Raw genomic sequence first — 19,538 nt, forward strand, 5'->3', positions numbered from 1 at the left:
GATCAAAGGCCCGGCGGGGGTGCCAACCTGTCCAAGCCTCCAACGACAGATTCTGCCGGCGTCTCCAGGCTTAGCGCCACCCCATCCTCTCCAGACCAGTCAGCTTGGAGTCTTCTACCCCTTTGGGGACGGCAACTGGCCGGGCGAGGAGAGGGTTAATCCTATGGCGTCATGGCCAGAGCCTTCCTCCCTCCCCATCTCCAGTCAGTTCCCACTCCCCCCCACCCCCCACTCCTCCGGTTCGGGCTGCCCTGCCGCCCGGCTAAGCTCCCGGGGCTTTCCGGGCCCGCGGACCCTAGGCCCTGGACTATCCGGCTCGCGGACCCTATCCCCTGTCTGGCTTCCTTCTGAGCCCTCAGGCGGGACGGGGAGGAGGAGGGTGGAGAGGGGTCCTGAGTCCACACTGAGTCAGGGTCCGGGGAAAGAAGAGGGTGTCTGTGCCAGAGGGCAGCCGTCTCTCCCTCCGATGCCTCCCCCCAGCACCATGGGGGCTCAGGACTCCGATAGGGCCGGGATCCCAGGACCGCTCGGAGAATGGGGAGGCGGACTCAGGAGCAGGGGCCTAACGCGGAGACTCGGGGTCGCGGGTCAGGCCCCCTGCCCACACTTCCTCTAGGGCACGGTTCCCCGCCTGGGGTCGCCGCCCCCTCGCACCTCCCCACGCCATCCTTGGCCCCGCCCTCTCCCTCCGGGTCCCTCCTTCCCTAACCCTCGTCCCTCCCTCTTTCCCTCCTCCCGACACCTCCTCCTCCCGACTCCCTCACGGCGCTGCTAAGTTTCTTCGCTCGACACCGCGCACAGACCCCGGGCCCGGCCCCGGCCCCGGCCCAGCGACCATGCTGTGCGGCCGCTGGAGGAGCCGCCACCGGCGGCGCGAGGAGCCCCCGGTGCCGGCCCAGGTCGCAGTGCCCGTCGCGCTCCCGTCCCCGCCCGCACCCCAGGACGGCGGCAACAAGAGGCCCGGGCTGCGGGCGCTGAAGAAGATGGGTCAGTGAGCGGCTGGGGCGGCTCGGGGTGGGCGCGGACGGGCCCCGGGGGCGCAGCCTGGGAGGGTTGGGGTGTTCCGGCGAGCCGTTGGTGGGCTTCCCAATGGGGCTGTGGGGTCCGGCGAGGGATGGAAGGCCAGCACCGTTCCAGCGGGGGAGGGGAGGTCGCACCTGGGGTCACCCGAGGTCCTGGGGTCCGAGCGAGGCTCCCAGGATGGCTTTTGTTTTCCACCAGGAGGCGCCTTACCTTCGGGTCAGAAAGCCAGAGTTGCCTTCTCAGATTTGAGGGAAGTCAGTGGGGGAAAGGAAAGTAACTATGGTTTATCAAGTATCTCCCAGACACTGGCCAGCACTGGGTGGTTACAGATGTGGTGCCCTTCAATCTTCTTCACCTTCCTGAGAGGCAGGTGGTATAATCCCCATTTCACAGATGAGGAAACTGACTCAGAGAAAGTCAGGAATTTGTCTATGACCACACAGCTAATAGAGGGCAAAAGTTGGTATGTACCCCACACTGCCCCTGGCCCCCTCTCAGAACCAGGGCAAAGTGGGACTGACTGGGGGGTTGAGGGCTTGAACGAGGGGGTTTATGTGTGAGAGTATTTTATACAATGTAAAATACTGTAAAACTGAAGTGGTGTAGTAGAACTGTGGTCGGTAGAATAGTTAATGAAGTGGGGCTGAGGGAACAGAGGGCAGGGCTGCCCGAAGACCTGTGTGAATCTTGGAGCAAAAATCAGAGGTCCCGATAGCCGGTCTTACCTTCTCTTTACCACTGTCCTCCACCCCTTGTTCTTTTTTTTAAGATTTAAAATTTTTTTAATTTATTTTATTTATTTATTTTTGGCTGTATTGGGTCTTCGTTGCTGTGCACAGGCTTTCTCTAGCTGTGGCGAGGGGAGCTTCTCTTCGTTGAGGTGCACGGGCTTCTCATTGCAGTGGCTCCTCTTGTTGCGGAGCATGGGCTCTAGGCGCAGAGGCTTCAGTAGTTGTGGCTCGTGGGCTCTAGAGCGCAGGCTCAGTAGTTGCAGTGCACGGATCCACGGCATGTGGGATTTTCCCAGACCAGGGCTCAAACCCGTGCCCCCAGTATCAGCAGGCGGATGCTCAACCACCGCGCCACCAGGGAAGCCCCACCCCCTGTTCTTACTTCTGCCTCCTCTCATTCATTTGACCTGAATTTATTGAGTGCTGTGTTCTGAGCAACGTGCCTGGCACTCTCCTTATGGAGACAGAAGACGTGGTCTCTGCCCTACCTTTCATCAATCACACATGCATTCCACAAACATTTATTGAGTGCCTATATTATGCTCTGCCCTGGGGATTCAGCAACGAACAAGGCAGACACAGTCCTGGCCCTCAGAGAGCTGAAGTACCAGCAAGGATGTCAGACAATGAAGCAAAGAAATAAGACTATGAAGGAAGGACCAAGATGCTGGCGAGCCCTGGCTGCACCCTGGAGCTGGAGGGAGACTAGAGTGAGGCAAAAGGGGAGAGGCAGGTGGAGGCTGGGTCCTCAAGGCCCCTGCTTATAAGGTTATGGACTTTCTCTGAGGGTGACAGGAGCCCGGGAAAGGTCTCAGGCCGGAGGAGAGAGGCAGGAACTGTGTAGAGTAGGGGTGGGTTGGACGAAGGCAGGGGTGAAACAAGGAGACCCACAGGAGGGAGGTTGAGGAGTCAGCTGGGCAAGCTGTGTGTGTGCGGGGGGGACGGGGAGCTCAGAAGTGGGCCGGTACAGCCGAGATGGATTCCAGAACTATAGGGAGATGCACTGGGCTGGACTTTGCAGTTGGTGGGATCTGGAAGGTGTCTCTAGTGGGTGGCAGCGTCATCATTCTGTGGTCTAAGGGGCAGTGGTGGTTTGGGGAGAGGTCGATGGCCATGGGGAGTTGAGGTGCTGCTGAGGTAGTCAGGGCTGGTGTTGGGCCAGAGAAGCAGCCCCAGGAGTCAGCTGCCTGCGGGGGTTATGGGTACCATGGGAGGGCTGAGGCGATGCTGCTGCACACCTGCCTGCCTCCTCATTCCATACATTTTTGCTAAGCCCCATCCGCATGCCAGAGCGCAGTGTCAGGGCTGGGGCTACGGAGATGGAGGACACAGCACCTTGCCCTGGGGGAATGAACAGTCTAGTGCCAGGAGCCACTTGTAGACAAATAATTACAGCTGAGCCCAAGACTCATTACCCTTTGGCTGAGCAACGTTGAACGGGAGCTCCGGGCACCCCGTGACAGTGACACTCTTGGGAACTATGTGGGTGTCAGAATGCCATCTGGGCCACCCTCCCTCCCCCGACTGACTGCTGCACCGTCCTGTTGAGTGACTGCCTTCAGAGAGAGGAATGTCAAGTCTGTGGGGAATGTCCCTTCCCCAGGCCTCACTGAGTCCAGGTGGAGGTGGAGGTGAAACCCAGGTGTCCTGGGGCCCAACTGCCCTGGTCATAAAGGCCCAGTCCTAGGTCTACCAGCCAGGTAGCTTCCACGATGACCCCTGCAGCTGCTGCCTCTCCTGAAATGACCCTCAGGGCTGTGTCCTGTCACCGCCTTCGCCACACCCCTTAGTCTAACAGAGGACAGATTTTCTTTCCGATGAGGTCAAGAGACTAGAGCAGGGAGTGGCTCAGAGTCAAAGGTGAAGAGGGGCCCAAGGAAAAGAAAGGGGGGCCATACTGGGGGAAACCGAGATGAGGGGGGATGGACAGCAGCCCCCGCATTGAGTGGGAGTCATTTGTGGAGCCTAGGGTCCACTCCGCTCCCATCCCCCGCCCCCAGGCTGGGCTGCTGGCCTGGCCTGCGCCAGGGGAGCCAGGGAACAGTTGAAGAGCTAGAAGAGGAGCCCAGTGAGCACCGGGGCAGGCCTGAGCTCTCAGTAGCCCAGATCTTACTTAATCCTCGGCCACCCCAGGGGAAGGTGCTGTCACTGTCCTCACAGATGAGAAACTTGAGGTGAAGGGGGTGAAGTTACCGGCCCAAGGCCGCGCGGTTAAGAGGCAGCGTCTGTCTGCCACCAAAGCCATCGTTTTCAATGAGGGCTCTTTTTAATAAGAAACAGCGTTTCTTTTCTTTTTAATTAATTAATTAATTTATTTATTTTTGGCTGTGTTGGGTCTTCATTTCTGTGCGAGGGCTTTCTCCAGTTGTGGCGAGCGGGGGCCACTCACTCTTCATCTCGGTGCACGGGCCTCTCACTATCGCGGCCTCTCTTGTTGGGATCACAGGCTCCAGACGCGCAGGCTCAGTAGTTGTGGCTCACGGGCCTAGTTGCTCCGCGTCATGTGGGATCTTCCCAGACCAGGGCTCGAACCCATGTCCCCTAGCATTGGCAGGCAGATTCTTAACCACTGCGCCACCAGGGAAGCCCTCAATGAGGGCTCTTTATTGCTGGAATTAATGAATACTAACTAACACCTTTATAACACTGTGCGAGTGCTTTTCTCGTATTAGCTCGTTTAATGTCACAACCTTATGAGGTAGGTGGGACCATTAGCCTCATTTTACAAGTGAGGAAACTGAGGTTCAGAGAGGTTCAGTAACTTGCCCCGGATTCCAAGCTGGGAAGTAGCTAAGAGAGGATTTGAACCCAGGAAGTCTGGCCCAGTGTGCAAGCCCCTAACACAATGAATGAATGAGTGATTTAAGCCTGGTGGGGAGGGGCCTGCTACACCCCTCTCCCATAGTGGCTCTGCCAGCTGCCAGGGATGTCCTCATAGGGCTGCCAAAAAATATATATCAGTATGTCCCAAATTATGTAAATATTTGATACTAAAATATTATTATTTTTTGTTCATCTGAAATTCACATTTAACTGGGCACCCTGAATTTTGTCTGGCAGCCCTATCTCCCCAGAGCCTGGAACTGTCCCTGGGCCCCCGATGCTCCACCCTGCCCCTAATCCTCCCTGTGATCAGAGCACTAAGTGGGCAGAATCTGTTGCCTTCCCTCCCCCGTCGGCACACACCGCCAAGTGCCGCAGGGAAAGTGGACACTCCCGATGGCCTGCCCAGGGCATCTCCTGCAGGGTGAGTGGGGCTGCCAGGGGCGAGGTTGGCAGGTGGGGCGGTCTTCAGAGCAGCCCCCGGTCTGGGTAGGTGCCTGGCCTGGGTGGTGGGAGGGGTGGGCAGCCCTCATGGTCACGCCGGCGTGTGCCAGGCAGGGCTGGGGGGCTGGCTCTACCCTGCGTCCTGGCCCCCTCACCTCTCCTCCTTCCTCAGCTCTGAGGAGCCCCGCTCCACGATCTCAGCCCCCAAACAGGCTTCACGCCTGGTCTGGCCCTGTGGAGAGGAGTGCTGCCACCTTTATCGCACTACGTCCACCCAGAGCAGGGGAAGCACTGCCTGCCTTTCTTGACTTTGTTGATGCTTCAGGGAATGTTATGGATTCTGGCACTGAGCTCCGCTAGGCTCTAGCCTTGGGTGTGGCAGCCAGTCAGGGCGAGGGGGACACGTTTGGTACCCGAGGTGCTGAGGCTACCTGCTGGCTTGAGGATTCCGGTGGGAAGGAGTTTGAGACCCCTCGCCGTTGCCTGTCCCCTCCCAGAGCCTCATGGCCTCAGTCACTGGGGAAAAGCTGCTCCCCTCCCCCCGTTGGCATGAAGCTGTCGGCTGTCGCTGTTCCCTGCATGTCTCACATTCCTACTGGAGTCCCGTGGGCCCTTCCTGAGTGTACACTGGCACACACACACACACACACACACACCTTAGTTTCCATGCCAAGCTGACCACCTCCCACCCACCAACCCCATACACACACACACACACCTGATAGGCACACACCACCCTACACACGCCTTCACTCCTTACACACCCTGCTCCCTGCATACACGCACCGTGACCACACAGCACTCCCACCCCTGCCACCAGCCCACTCTGGCCTCTGCCCACCCCCTGCACGGCCCCTGCATCCACCCCTGCCTTGGGTCACCCACACTGTTTTTAGCATACACAGCTAGTCCTCTCTGATCATCAGTGGCCCATCTGTGAGAAAGGTGGGATTGAAGGGCCAGGGATAAACTTGGCCTCCCCACAGCCCCTTGCAGCTCTGCCAGTGAGGCAGATTCCTGCCCGCAGCCTTGGCCCCAGACCACACACAGCCCAAACCGCCCAGGCTGCAGGTGGTTACTGGGAAACTGTGGGGCTGCCCGTTCCTCACCACCTCCCGGCCCCTCTCTGGGGGCTGAGATAAGCGGCTCAGGGAAGGTGTCTGGGCCCCAGCTGATGACACTGGGCGGGAGAGGGGCCCAGCTGGAAGCCATGGGACTGAGGAGCAGGGATGGAGCAGAATACCCGGGTCCTTGCCCACCCCCCACCCCCGACACTGCCTCAGTTTCCTTCTTTGTTATCATTTACTGTGAGCCCCCTGTGGGCGGGCCCCAGACAGAGAGCCCTGTGTGCTCCTTCAGTCACACAGAGCCCTTTGGGTGAGGCCCCCCAACTCTGAACGCACCCCAGCTGCCCCGTGACCCTGGACAAGTTCGTTAGCTGCTCTGTGCCTCTTCAACAGCTTTATTGAGAATTAATTCACATCCCATACCATTCGGCCATGTAAAGTGTACAGCGGTTTCTGGCATATTACATTATTATTATTATTATTCTTTGGCTGTGCTGTGTGGCATGCAGGACCTTAGTTCCTCCACCAGGGATCAAAACCTGTGCCCCCTGCATTGAAAGCGCGGAGTCTTAACCACTGGGCCGCCAGCAAAGTCCCTTAATTTTTAAAAATTGTGGTAAAATACATATAACATAAAATTGGCCACGTACACCATTCTGAAGTGGGTAGTTCAGTGGCATTAATTACATTTACAATATTGCGCTATTTCTAAAACTTTCCGTCACCCTAAACAGAAACTCTGCAACCGTTAGGACATAAGTCACCATTCTTCCCTTTCCCCAGCCCCCGGTAACCTCTAATTTACTTTCTGTCTCTGAATTTTTTTAAATTGAGGTATAAGTGATATAAAATCTGTTTCTGTGAATTTGACTGTTCTAGTATCTCATGTAAATGGAATCGTATATCATTTGTCCTTCTGGGTCTGGCTTATTTCCCTTAGCATAATGTTTTCATCTTTTTTTTTTTTTTTTTTGCGGTACGCGGGCCTCATCACTGCTGCGGCCTCCCCCATTGCGGAGCACAGGCTCCGGACGCGCAGGCTCAGCGGCCATGGCTCACGGGCCCAGCCGCTCCGCGGCATGTGGGATCCTCCCGGACCGGGGCACGAACCCGCGTCCCCTGCATCGGCAGGCGGACTCGCAACCACTGCACCACCAGGGCAGCCCGCATAATGTTTTCACGGTTCATCCGTGTTGTAACAGAGATCAGATTTCACTCCTCTTTATGGCTGAATAATAACCCACTGTATGCATAGACCACATTTTGCTTATTCATTCATTTGTTGATGGACGCTTGGGTTGTTTCCACCTTTTGGTACTGTTTGTCCTCATTTTTACTACTGTTATTTCGTGATTGTTCCCCCACCTGCTCGGTTGAGGTGGCCATGGTGCTGGCCCAGCCCAGCTCCAGGTTCAAGGCAGAGATGGATAGATAGAGAATCCACGGAAACCACGGGAGGCAGGCAGCTTGCACTCCTGCTCCAAGCAGGTAGGAATGAGGTCGAGGAAACATCTGTGGGTTTGGATCTGGTGGGACCGATACATGTTTACTGGGTGGCTAGGCAGAGGGCCAGGCCCCTCTCAGTATCACTGCCCAGGGCCTGGGCCTGCCTCCTGACCTCACGCCCTTACCTCCCTTGGTCCTGCCCCTCCCATCTGACAGCTCAGCCCCCTCACTATCCTAGGGTTCAGAAGCTCAAGCAATGGAGAAATAGAGGCACCCACCCAGGGACTCAGCACCTGGCCCAGCCTGGCACTTCACCCTCATTCTGTGTGGCTTTTCCTCTGGCAGTGTGGTTGGAGGACAGTGTGGTCCAAGGGGCAGTGTGATCGGGGGGGACCTGTGCTGGTTGGGTGGGCAGAATGGAATGTCACCCCTTCCCCCAGCAGGCTCCTGGGGAGCTGGGGGTGAGAGCCAGGAGTAGGGGCCTCCTCAGCGTGGGAACCTGTCCCAGTGGGGTGCTGGTCGGGAGCTCAGGCTGCCTTTCTCCATGTCCTGTTTGCAGCAGGCTCTTCAGTGACTCACCTCCATTTCCAGCCTTAGTCATGCACCAGCCCCCTCCTCCACCCCCCCACCCCCCCACCTCTGGCCTTGGCATCACAGGGCTGGCCCAGTCAGGGGAGGTGGCTGCAGCTGCAGTGCCTGGTTGTCATGGGGATGAGGAGTCCCCTTTCCCATAGCTGAGGGGGTGGTGGAGGGGCGGGCTCAGCCCTGGTGGCGCTGCGGGTGCCCCTGAATGCCCTGCCCCCCACTCTGTTGTTCCTCAGGATGAGAGAATGCAGAGGTTGCCTGGATGTGGGGAACCTGTGTGGATAGGGGCCTGAGGGTCTGGTGAGTCTCTTGGCCTGGCACATGCCAAGTTCCAGCTCTTTACCTGGAAGAAGGAGGGTTCCACCTCCCCTTCCTGGCTAGGTGGCACTGAGTGGGCATTGACCCTTCCAGAAGGCCACAGTCTAAACCCTGAGAGACCCCTTGGAGCCATTAGGGTCACAAACTGGCCCCAAGGGGAACCATAGCCTCTTAAGGATGGCAGGTTTCTCCTCCTGCCCCTGAGTCCATGATTCTCCATTATAGTCACTCTCAAAGTCATAAGGTAGCTTTTTAAACATACAGATGTCCAACCCCCAACCTGTACCTGCTGGATGAGAATCTCTGGGTCATGGGTTTTGCAACCTCCACCAGGCGATTCTGATGCACAGCCGGAGTTGAGAAACCCTGACCCACAAGGCTGCTGCCCTGACATCTGGACAGATGGCTCGGGGCTGGGGCTAGAATACACTTAGTCCCCAGCTGTCTGTCCATCTGCCTCCCCTTTCAGAAAACACTGGCTGCAAGCCTGGCTCTGGGACAAGCACTGAGGTGAGGATATCCCAGTGCTTGGGCTTATTAAGGTCCACTGAAATTACAGTTTAGGTGGGGTGATTTAATTAAAGTAAAAAATGTTGCTGGTGGTCAGGGAAGGAGAACTCCTATTTGAGGACAAATCAGGAAAGACTTCCTGGAGGAGGTGGCCCTTGAAGGACCCCAGTGTGAGGAAGAGATGGGAGAATGATCCTACAAAGACTCCTAGAGAGAGTGAGAGGAAGCCCCAGGAATTGAGACTTGATTCCTCAGGTCAGGGTTTGCAGCTGGGCAAGCAGGGTCCTTGGGGCCACAAAGCCTAAAGCCAAACCCAGTACTGGGAGCTTGTTAAAATAAAGGGAGGAAGAGAGGCCCACTGTCTTGTTTCTTTTGGCCCAAACAGTGGTGTTTTGGGGTTTTTTGTTTCAATTTGATTTAATTGCCAACATTGAAAAATCTGGAGGCGTCACATGTGAATCCAGATTCAGTTCTCTGGGAACTCTGGGCCTTCATCCACTCCTGGCTGCCTCCGTCCTTCCAAAGGGTGTGGACCCTACAGTTTGTCTGGTTTCCACACGTTCTGTTGTCCCCTGGCTCATAAACCTTTGGTTTTGACCCCTGCTGAGGAAGATCTGAGCAGGGTGTGGCCCTACCAGGATGGGCAGCGTCTTGACTGAATTTTGGATTTTGTAGCAGCTACTATTGTGGTCTCCATTTTATGAATGGCGAACATGAGGCTTAGAGCAGTCACAGGGTAGTGCCACCAAGGCCGTGTAACTGGGAAGTGACAGAGCTGGTATTTGACTCCTCGGACCCTGCTCTTTCCTAGGTCCTCAAGCCCAGGGTGGTTGCAGGGAGTTGGGGAGGGAGGAGGATAGAAGGAGCAGGGGCGTCAGTGTAGTGGCCAAGGGCAAAGGTGCTGGAGCCTGACCTCCAGGGTCTGAAGCCTGCTTCTGCCACTCCCCAGCCATGGAATTCTGGCAAGTTGCTGAAGCATCTCTGCACTTGTTTTCTCGTGTGTTAATACGTGAGTGGGGTCTGGCATGTAGTAGGTACTTTGTAAGCATTTTGTCTTATTAAGAAGGATGGACGCTGTGACCGGAGAGCACATGTGGGCTCAGGGGTTACACGGGGTTGTGACAGTGGCTGGGCAAGGGGGATACCAAGTGTCACAGGAGATCATGCTTTCAGCTGGGCCCCACCAGGGCATCTGGAGATCAGCCCCAGGCTGGCCAAGGCAGGACTGGGCCTGGCATGCTTGGTCTGAGACCCTGGAGCCAGAGTGACCTCTGCTGTCCTCCCTTGTCTTCGGGAAAGCAGAGGTGAGGAGCTTGGGTTGCAGCAAGAAAGATTTAGGTTAGATAGTGAGACTACCCTCTTATGGTCAGGTTTTCGTGTCAAGGGAAAAGGCTGTTGATGGCAGATTCCAGGCTTGAAGGCTGGAGGCCGTGATGGAGGGGAGTGGCAGAAAGAGTGACCTTTAGCGAGGCCTGAGTCCCAGGCGCTGCCTTGAGCTCTGCTCTGAGGGCCTCCAGACGAGGCTGCTTGACACGGGGGAGGGCAGGCCTGTTACTGGCACCCCTCCCAGGGGGGCCTGGGTGGGACACACCAAGCACAGGCCTTGGGGCCAAAGAGCCTGCAGCCAAAGCCAGTATTGGGGCCTGTTACAGGGAGAGGAAGAGCCGCCTGGGAGAGTTTACAGAGGCTTGGGGAGGGAGGCCGCACCTCCCTGCCGGGAGGAGGGTGGAGGGAACCTGCAAGCAGGGCCGGCCAGGATGCCCATCGCCTCCCGCCCCCGCAGGCCTGACGGAGGACGAGGACGTGCGCGCCATGCTGCGGGGCTCCCGGCTCTGCAAGATCCGCTCGCGGACATGGCAAAAGGAGCGGCTGTACCGGCTGCAGGAGGACGGCCTGAGCGTGTGGTTCCAGCGGCGCATCCCGCGCGCGCCTTCGCAGCACATCTGTGAGCTGGGGCCCGGGCGGGCGCGGGCAGGCTGGGGACAGTGGAGGCCCGGCCCCGCCGCCCTGACCCGGCCGCGCGCGTCCCGTCCCTCTCCGCAGTCTTCGTGCAGCACATCGAGGCCGTCCGCGAGGGCCACCAGTCCGAGGGCCTGCGGCGCTTCGGGGGCGCCTTCGAGCCGTCGCGCTGCCTAACCATCGCCTTCAAGGGGCGTCGCAAGAACTTGGACCTGGCGGCGCCCACGGCCGAGGAGGCGCAGCGCTGGGTGCGCGGTCTGGCCAAGCTGCGCGCGCGCCTCGATGCCATGAGCCAGCGCGAGCGCCTCGACCAATATCCTCCCGGGCAGGGCAGCGGACCGCGCGGGGAGGGGGGCCGGCCGTGTGCCGGGAGGACCCTCAGGCCCCGGGGAGGCGTGGCTCCGCCCTTAGGGACCCGCGGTTTGAGCTAGAGCCCCTTGTCTTAAGAACCGAGGGTGGTGACGGGGCATCCTGTCTTTGGGGAGCCCGTTCCCGTGGAGGACGTGCGGCTGGGGCACTCAGGGGGTCCACAGGCTGAGGGGAAACCACAGCCCCCAAACCTGGGAGCCCCCAGGGCGGGGGTGGGGGTATGCCATACCTGTCAGTTACCTGTCAGCAGGGGGCTGGGCCCAGCCTGTCTGTAGTATTTCTTGAGCACCCACACCTGGATCCACTTCTATCTGCATCGAGCGGACTCCAACCAGGACAGTAAGATGAGCTTCAAGGAGATCAAGAACCTGCTCCGCATGGTCAACGTGGACATGAACGACATGTACGCCTACAGCCTCTTCAAGGTGGGCATCTGCCACCCTTCTGACCTCTGCTCTCTGCCTTCCCCCAGCCATCTGAGTCATCAGTTCCCTCCCCCTTCCCACCCGCCAGCTTTTGTGGAGAGTGGCCTCTCTCTGCAGAAAGGCCACATCTGGGCCTAGGTACACTTTCAGCCCAGTGAAGCCACTGGGCCAGGATGGGAGTGCTGGCCCAGAGCTCCTTTCCTCACCCTCAGGCAGAGCCCAGGTAGGGAGGACCTCAGGCTCATGGGTACACACAGGAGCGCACCCTCCTCCACTGTGGCATGCGTGGCACCTCCACACGTGACCATGTACACCCCACATGTGGGAGCACAGACAGGGGCCCACGGAGGTGGGCTGTGCATCCGTGGCCCAGTTGGATCACGTGGAGACACCTGTGTGGATGTTGACTGTGACCTCAAAAGACAGGAGGGGCCACGGCACCAGTGCACCTGGGCTGACAGCGCCACGTGAATTCTGTTATGAGTTGCTCATTGCCCCTGGGTGTGAACATGTGAGGCTGAGAACGGTAGCGTATACACACGGGAGGGGGGATTCTGGCAGCGGGGCTCAGCTCTGCCCAGGGCTCACAGTTTTTCCTCCCACATCTTGATTCTTGGAGTAGGTCATGGGACAGAGGAACAGGCAATGAACCCAAGAGTCCTTTCTTAGAATCCCAGCCCTGTGATTTAGCAGCTGTGTGCGTCTGAGTGAGACCCGGAGCCTGGCTAGCTTTCAGTTTCTCCACCTGTGAAACTGCGGACAATGCCTCCTTCCCAGACGTGGTGGATGACGGATGTGTCAGCGCAGGCCAGCTCTCCCAGGGTGTCCTCCTCCTCTGAATCTCTCCCTCCTGCTCTCCAGGAGTGTGACCGCTCCAACAATGAGTGGCTGGAGGGGCCTGAGATCGAGGAGTTTCTGCAACGGCTGCTGAAACGCCCCGAGCTGGAGGAGATCTTCCATCGGTACTCGGGCGAGGACCGGGTGTTGAGCACCCCCGAGCTGCTGGAGTTCCTGGAGGACCAGGGTGAGGATGGCGCCACACTGGCCCACGCCCAGCAGCTCATCCACACCTATGAGCTCAACGAGACAGGTGAGGGGTCTGACAGATGGGGCTGGGGCCAACACGGCCCAGGGCTCGGCATCTGACAGGTCCGGGTTCCCAGCTAAGTGGGCTCTGCTATTACAGGCTGTGGGCACCATCTTGGGCAGGTTACCTTGCTTCTCTGAGACTCAGCTGCCACATCTGTAAAATGACATAGTAATGTACCGTCCTCACGGGGTTGGGTTGAAATTAAATGGCATAACTTGGGAGTCCCCTGGTGGCGTACTGGTTAGTATTCCAGCCTTTCACTGCCGTGGCCCGGGTTCAATCCCTGGTCGGGAAACAGATCCCGCAAGCTGCGAGGTGTGGCCAAAAAAAAAAAAAAAAGGCATAACTTACGTGGAGTCCAGTCAGTAGACAGGTGCTCGCTATTACTAAGTTGAGTGAGCGTTGAGGCACTTTAGGGCCAGGCAAAGGGGTCCCCCGTGATGCTCTCTTCTGCCCGTTCCTTCAGCCAAGCAGCACGAGCTGATGACTCTGGATGGCTTCATGATGTACCTGTTGTCGCCTGAGGGGGCTGCCCTGAACCCGGCCCACACGTGTGTGTTCCAGGACATGAACCAGCCCCTGGCCCACTACTTCATCTCCTCCTCCCATAATACCTACCTGACCGACTCTCAGATCGGTGGGCCCAGCAGCACCGAGGCCTATGTTAGGTACCATCGTGGGGGGGATGGTGGGAGTGAACATGTCTGGGAGCCAGTTTGGGGATGGACATGGGGCTCAACTCCCGCCATGGGCTTCCTGGGGCCTACCTGGGGGCCTGTCCATTGCCCTGCTCTGTGCCACCCACATGGCACCTGGCCCATCCATCCATCCGTCCGCAGAGCCTTTGCCCAGGGATGCCGCTGTGTGGAGCTTGACTGCTGGGAGGGGCCAGGAGGGGAGCCGGTCATCTACCATGGCCACACCCTCACCTCCAAGATCCTCTTCCGAGATGTGATCCAGGCAGTGCGTGACCACGCCTTCACGGTGAGCCCTGGGACCCCCACGCCCAGCCCCAGAGCCTTCCCCATGACATCAGCTGGTCTTGGTCCTTCCAGAAGAAACCCCTGGGACTTCCCTGGTGGTCCAGTGGTTAAGAATCTGTGCTTCCACTGCAGGGGGCACGGGTTCGATCCCTGGTCAGGGAACTAAGATCCTGCATACCGCGTGCGGCGCGGCCAAAAAAACCCCAAAACAAAAAAAACCCCGAAACAAAAGAAACCCCTGCCCAGGGACTCACTTTCACCAAGTGCTGCTGGGACAACTGCCCAATGGGGTAGAATAAAGCTGGGTGAGAGGCTCCCTTCTCCCACCCTTATATTTAGTAAATGTATTAAAATCGTAAAATTTCCAGAAGAAAACCTTGTGGGTAGGGAAGGACCTTTTAATTATGACTGGCAAAGAGAAAATCGTGAAAGAGAGGCTCAGTGTTGCACCTACATAAAATTGCAACTTCTGTCGAGCTATACAAACCTTACCATCAGCAAATGATGGGCTGGGACCAAAAGTGTGCAACCTAAACGACATGGTCGGTGTCATTAACAGATAAAGAGCATTTATAAAAGAAAAACATTCCTGCAGCCACCCTCAGCTCCCCAGACACTCCACCCCTTCCCCGAGGCCCCAGATCTGACCTCTGCCCCTCCACGTACACACTGACCCCAGTGTGTCCCACATCCACGCACTCAGTCTCCCCCAGAGTGGGTTCTCCAGAGCCCTGCCTTTGCCTGCCTGGCCTGAAAGGGGTGGGGGGCTGGGCATAGCAGGGGTCCTGGTGGGTGAGGGGTGAGTGACTGAGCTGCTGCCCCTCCCTCCCACAGCTGTCTCCGTACCCCGTCATCCTGTCCCTCGAGAACCACTGTGGGCTGGAGCAGCAGGCTGCCATGGCCCGTCACCTCCACACTATCCTAGGGGACATGCTGGTGACGCAGCTGCTGGACTCCCAGAACCCTGAAGAGCTGCCGTCCCCAGAGGTGATGCTCCCGGACCCCCAGCCTGGGTGGGGGGAGGGTCTGGCTCCGAGGTCCACATCCACCTCCCTTGTTCAGGCCCCCTCCCCTCTCTCTGTCTTAACCTTCCTCCGCTTCTCCGTTCATCTGACGTCTGCCACCCTGTGGTCTAGTCACTTGTCTGCCTTCCATTTTGACTAGACACACCCCACCCTGTCACCTGGCATCGAAGGCCCTCTACGACCTGGCCCTGACCTCCCCGCTCTGCCTCCTGCCCACGGAGTCCCTGCAGGCTCGGCCGTTCCCATCTCTAAGGCCTTGGTTGACACTGTCTCTTCCATCTGAAGCTCCCTTCCGAGCCATCTGTGCTCACCAGGCGCCACCTGCTTAGAGCTGTAGCTCAGCGTAAAGGGCCTCTTCCTGTGGCCTTAACAACTTCCTCAGAAGTGGTCCTTCCTCCTTTCCTCCCACCCCCCAGAGCATTTCATCTGCCCCTTCAGGACACTCATCCTTTCTGGGCTCTTTGAGAAAACTCTCCTCCTCCTCCTCGCGATCCCAAATTATGCAAGGAATGTAGATTCACCTTTGTGTGTGATTTTTTTGTCGGTATGAAAATAACATACATATGGTAAAAGAAAAAATGGAGCCGCGGAAAAGCATACACAACGGAACATGGATTTTCCTCCACTCAGGCTCCCCCCTGTCCTATTTCTGAAGAAGTAAGCATCTTCAACAGTGTCTTGGGTATCCTTCCAGAACTTTCCCATGCATATGTATAGCTATGTACATAGCTATCTTCTCTTTCAAATGGTGCCCGAAGAAGATCATGTGAGCACATACTCTACGTGTGCTTCTTTCACATGAGGTCTTTTTTGAAGAGAGCACCTCCTCTTCCAAGCCCGAGCCGCCTCATTCATTTTACTGGCTGCTCTGTAGTATGCCGATGCTTAGAGGGACCCCATTAGCCAGTCCCCTGTGGGTGGGGCTGTTTCCCTATCAGCCCCACCCACAGGGGGGTTTCTTCCTATCAGAAACATCACTCATCTGTGTCTCCTTCGCTGCTCACCACCCTGGGCCAGCCCCTCACACAGTGGTGGCTGAGTGAGAGACTGACCGGCCGACATAGGGGCAAAAGGGCTTAATTTTTCCGTGTTGGTCTCTACAGCAGCTGAAAGGCCGGGTCCTGGTGAAGGGGAAGAGGCTACCAGCCGCTCGGAATGAGGACGGTCGAATTCTATCAGACCGGGAGGAGGACAACGAAGACGAGGACGAAGAAGAGGAGGCGGGGGCCCCAGAGCAGAGGCGGCGGGTGAGTGGGCCTGGCTGGGCCAGCCCGGGCCTGGCAGGGGCTTGATGCCACTGTGGAGCTTGGGGGCAGGCGGCAGAGGGAAGGAAGGTGGGAGGATCAGGGGTCTGGAGTGGGCAGACCCCCGCTGAGGCTCGTCTCCCAGGCCAAGCAGATCTCCCCGGAGCTGTCGGCCCTGGCCGTGTACTGCTGGGCCAGCCGCCTGCGGACCCTGCGCCCTGCCCCAGCCCCGCCCCAGCCCTGCCAGGTCAGCTCCCTCAGCGAGCGCAAGGCCAAGAAGCTCATCCGAGAGGCAGGTAGGAGCCGGGACGTCGGGCCTCTGGGGGACCTGCAGGCTCCTGGTGGGTGGTAGATGCTGAAGTTGATCTGGAAAGGAGTGCGAAAGGGCTTCGGGGGCAGTGAAAAGAGGGGCTCAGGGAATGAGTGCCCAGCACATGCCCGGCACCCGGCCAGGCGTACGTAGAGGGAAAGGGGCACAGGGAAGGGGGAGGCTGCTGTCTGCCTTCACCAGCTCACAGCCTAGTGGTGGGGCCAGACAGATGGATAATTATGGTGCCGGGTGATCAGTCGGGCAGGACAGGCATGATGGAGGCTGGGGAAGCCCAGCAGGAGGGGGTGAGATCAGAGAAGGGTTCCCGAGCAAGTGATGGCTGAGAAGACACCTGACTGAAGGATGAGGCGGAAGCAGCCAGGTGAAGAGGGGGAGGGGACTTCAGACAGGAGGAGCAGGTTGTTCCAAGGCCTGGAGGCTTGAGGTACAGGAAGGGTTCCTGGAGCCAGAGGCGTGGCTGGAGGAGTGCTTGTGGGATGAGCCATGAAAGACAGGGGATGCCAGCCTGGGGCCAAGTGCTCCACCCACCAAGTTGGGAACGTGGGGACTTGGGGTGGGAGGCAGTGTCAGGCGGCGGGAGGGGGGGTGTCCCTGCCCCTCTCTGGACTTCAGCAGCCTCCTTGTGAGGACCCCCGTCCCCTCATCAGAGAGAACAAGGAGCGGGGGCGGGGGAGCTGGGGATGGGAGTTGAGCCTCTGTTCCCAGCTTGCCTCTGGAGGTGGGGGAGGGGAGGGGACAGGCCCTGGCACCCGGTGAGCCCCAGCCCAGGGGCTGTCACAGTCCTGCCCCAACTCTCCCTCAGGGAACAGCTTCATCAGGCACAATGCCTGCCAACTGACCCGTGTCTACCCACTGGGGCTGCGGATGAACTCCGCCAACTACAACCCCCAGGAGATGTGGAACTCGGGCTGTCAGCTGGGTGAGTGGGAGCGCCGGGGAGAGGGGGTGGGCAGGGGGCCACGGCGGCCCCAGCGGTGATGAGGCCGCACAGCTTTCCAGAAGGTGGAGAAATGAGTCCAGAAATAGATGCCAGTTATTAAAAGACTGATCAACAAGGAAGGTGGGGAAACACAAAGCAGGCTCGTTTGTGTAAACGAGCCAGTGCACAATCTCAAAACTTCACGCAGGTGGAAATTAAAAACCTCCGCTCCCACATGCCCCTCATACACACACACACACAGCCCGGCAGTCCCCACGAAGTCAACGCTGACGAGCGTGTGTTCTGGAGGGAGGCTGAGCAGAGCCAAAGGAGAGGAGCCTGGTCCCCGTGGGGGCAGGGAGGGAAACATGGGGCTTCCTTGGATCCTGCCTCTGGCCCGGCCCCAGGCCCAGCCCCACCCTCCGGCTCCAGCTGTGGAGGCTGCCGTGAAACCCCCCAGCCATGGTAGGGGTGGGATATCACTACCCAGGCAGTGGGACCCTGAGCCCTCTCTAGAGAGAGCTGAGTCCTCGCCCCATGAGGTGTGTCCGGCGGGGAGGGCAGTGAGACTCCTGAAACTGAGCAGTGAAGAGAGGGCCACTGAGAGCCCCTGCCCTGCCCCCGCTGTGTCCACAGTGGCCCTGAACTTCCAGACGCCAGGTTATGAGATGGACCTCAATGCCGGGCGCTTCCTTATCAACGGGCAGTGCGGCTATGTCCTGAAGCCTGCCTGTCTGCGGCAGCGTGACACAACCTTTGACCCTGAGTGTCCCGGACCCCCCAGAACGACTTTCACCATCCAGGTCAGCAGCCTGGACCACACCCTGGCTGGGGTCCCTGTCTGCGGGGTGCCAGCCTGAGGCTAGCAGAGGCCTGGGGACAGCTCGCGGGAGGGCGGTCCGCCTCCAGGTCCTGAGCGGGAGGGCCGGTGTGAGCCCCTCGGGCCAGGCTGCAGCTCCCCTCGCTCCTGCGCAGGTGCTGACCGCACAGCAGCTGCCCAAGCTGAATGCCGAGAAGCCAAACTCCATCGTGGACCCGCTGGTGCGCATTGAGATCCACGGGGTGCCCGCAGACTGTGCTTGCAAGGAGACCAACTGCGTGCCCAACAATGGTGGGGGCCCCGCTGGGGCGAGCCGGGGGCAGATAGCGGGGAGCGGGGCAGGTGCAGGGCGGGCTCTTGACGGACAGGCCTGCGCCCTAGGCTTCAACCCCCGCTGGGGGCAGACCCTGCAGTTCCAGCTGCGGGCTCCGGAGCTGGTGCTGGTCCGGTTCGTGGTGGAAGATTATGACGCCACGTCCCCCAATGACTTTGTGGGCCAGTTTACACTGCCTCTCAGCAGCCTGAAGCAAGGTTGGTGGGGCTGACGGGGGTGGAAAGAGAAGGGGGGCCGGGCCTCCAAGGCCCTGTTCACCCGGGCTGCCCACTCCCTCCGAGAGCCTGGCCCCGCGGGGTGGTGGGCAGAGAAGCTGACACCGGGCTACCCTCCCGGCAGGATACCGCCACATCCACCTGCTTTCCAAGGACGGGGCCTCACTGTCACCAGCCACCCTCTTTGTCCACATCTGCATCCAGCGCTCCTGACGGCACAGCTGAGCCACCCTGGGTTCTGCAGGTGCCAGTCCGCATCCCTCAGCGGAGGCCCTCTCCTCTGGAGTGGAGGGGTGACGGAGGGCCAGCCCTCCAGCCTCCCACTTAGCCTGCCCGCCAGGCTCTGTTCTCAACTGGGTGCTGAGGGCCGCCTCAGCCCCTCCTGAAGAACAGGCAGTTGATCTTTTCCCTGGGCTGTGAGATGCCCCCAGCTCCTCGGGTGCTCAGCCCACCTGGTCGTCGTGGCTTCTGAAGAGCCAGGCCCGTTGCTGCCAGGAGACTTGGGGAGCGGGACATGTAAGCCCTCAGCCACCCCCTTGCCCCCTCCCCAGGCGATAGCCACCCCGTAAGGCCCTCCTTCCCCCTCCAGGCTTTCTGGGCTCCTCCCTCCAGCTCTGGAACCTGAGCGCCACTCCCTTGTTAAAGCGAGCAGGGAGAGGGAGGCTCAGCCCTGGGTAAACCGAGGAGGAGATTTTTAACTTGTCTTAGAAGAGCCCTGGAGAGGACAGCAGAACAAAATAAAGAAGCAAGTTTATTTTACCATTGCCACCCCCTGAGCGCCTCTGAGGCCACACCCACAGGCCTCTGAGGAGGGACGGGGCAGAGGGAGCGTCCCTTGGGCCTCTTGCTGCGTCTGGGCTCCCTGTCTAGGACAGCC

General features: G+C 58.9%; 1 protein-coding gene across 1 annotated transcript; it reads left to right on the top strand.

Annotated features, from left to right (window-relative positions):
• The first annotated feature begins 759 nt into the window (after positions 1–759).
• On the top strand, positions 760–19,187 carry PLCD3 (phospholipase C delta 3). Its single transcript, XM_065896786.1, has 15 exons — positions 760–987; positions 10,731–10,892; positions 10,991–11,219; positions 11,571–11,700; positions 12,562–12,790; positions 13,257–13,458; positions 13,630–13,774; positions 14,608–14,760; positions 15,902–16,045; positions 16,188–16,338; positions 17,176–17,292; positions 17,929–18,095; positions 18,268–18,403; positions 18,494–18,643; positions 18,786–19,187. The coding sequence occupies exons 1-15, from the start codon at positions 837–839 to the stop codon at positions 18,872–18,874; spliced, it is 2,355 nt and encodes a 784-aa protein (XP_065752858.1). The 5' UTR covers positions 760–836; the 3' UTR covers positions 18,875–19,187.
• The last annotated feature ends 351 nt before the right edge of the window (positions 19,188–19,538 follow it).

The sequence above is a fragment of the Phocoena phocoena genome, chromosome 19 (assembly GCF_963924675.1).
Source record: "Phocoena phocoena chromosome 19, mPhoPho1.1, whole genome shotgun sequence".
Lineage (NCBI taxonomy): Eukaryota > Metazoa > Chordata > Mammalia > Artiodactyla > Phocoenidae > Phocoena > Phocoena phocoena.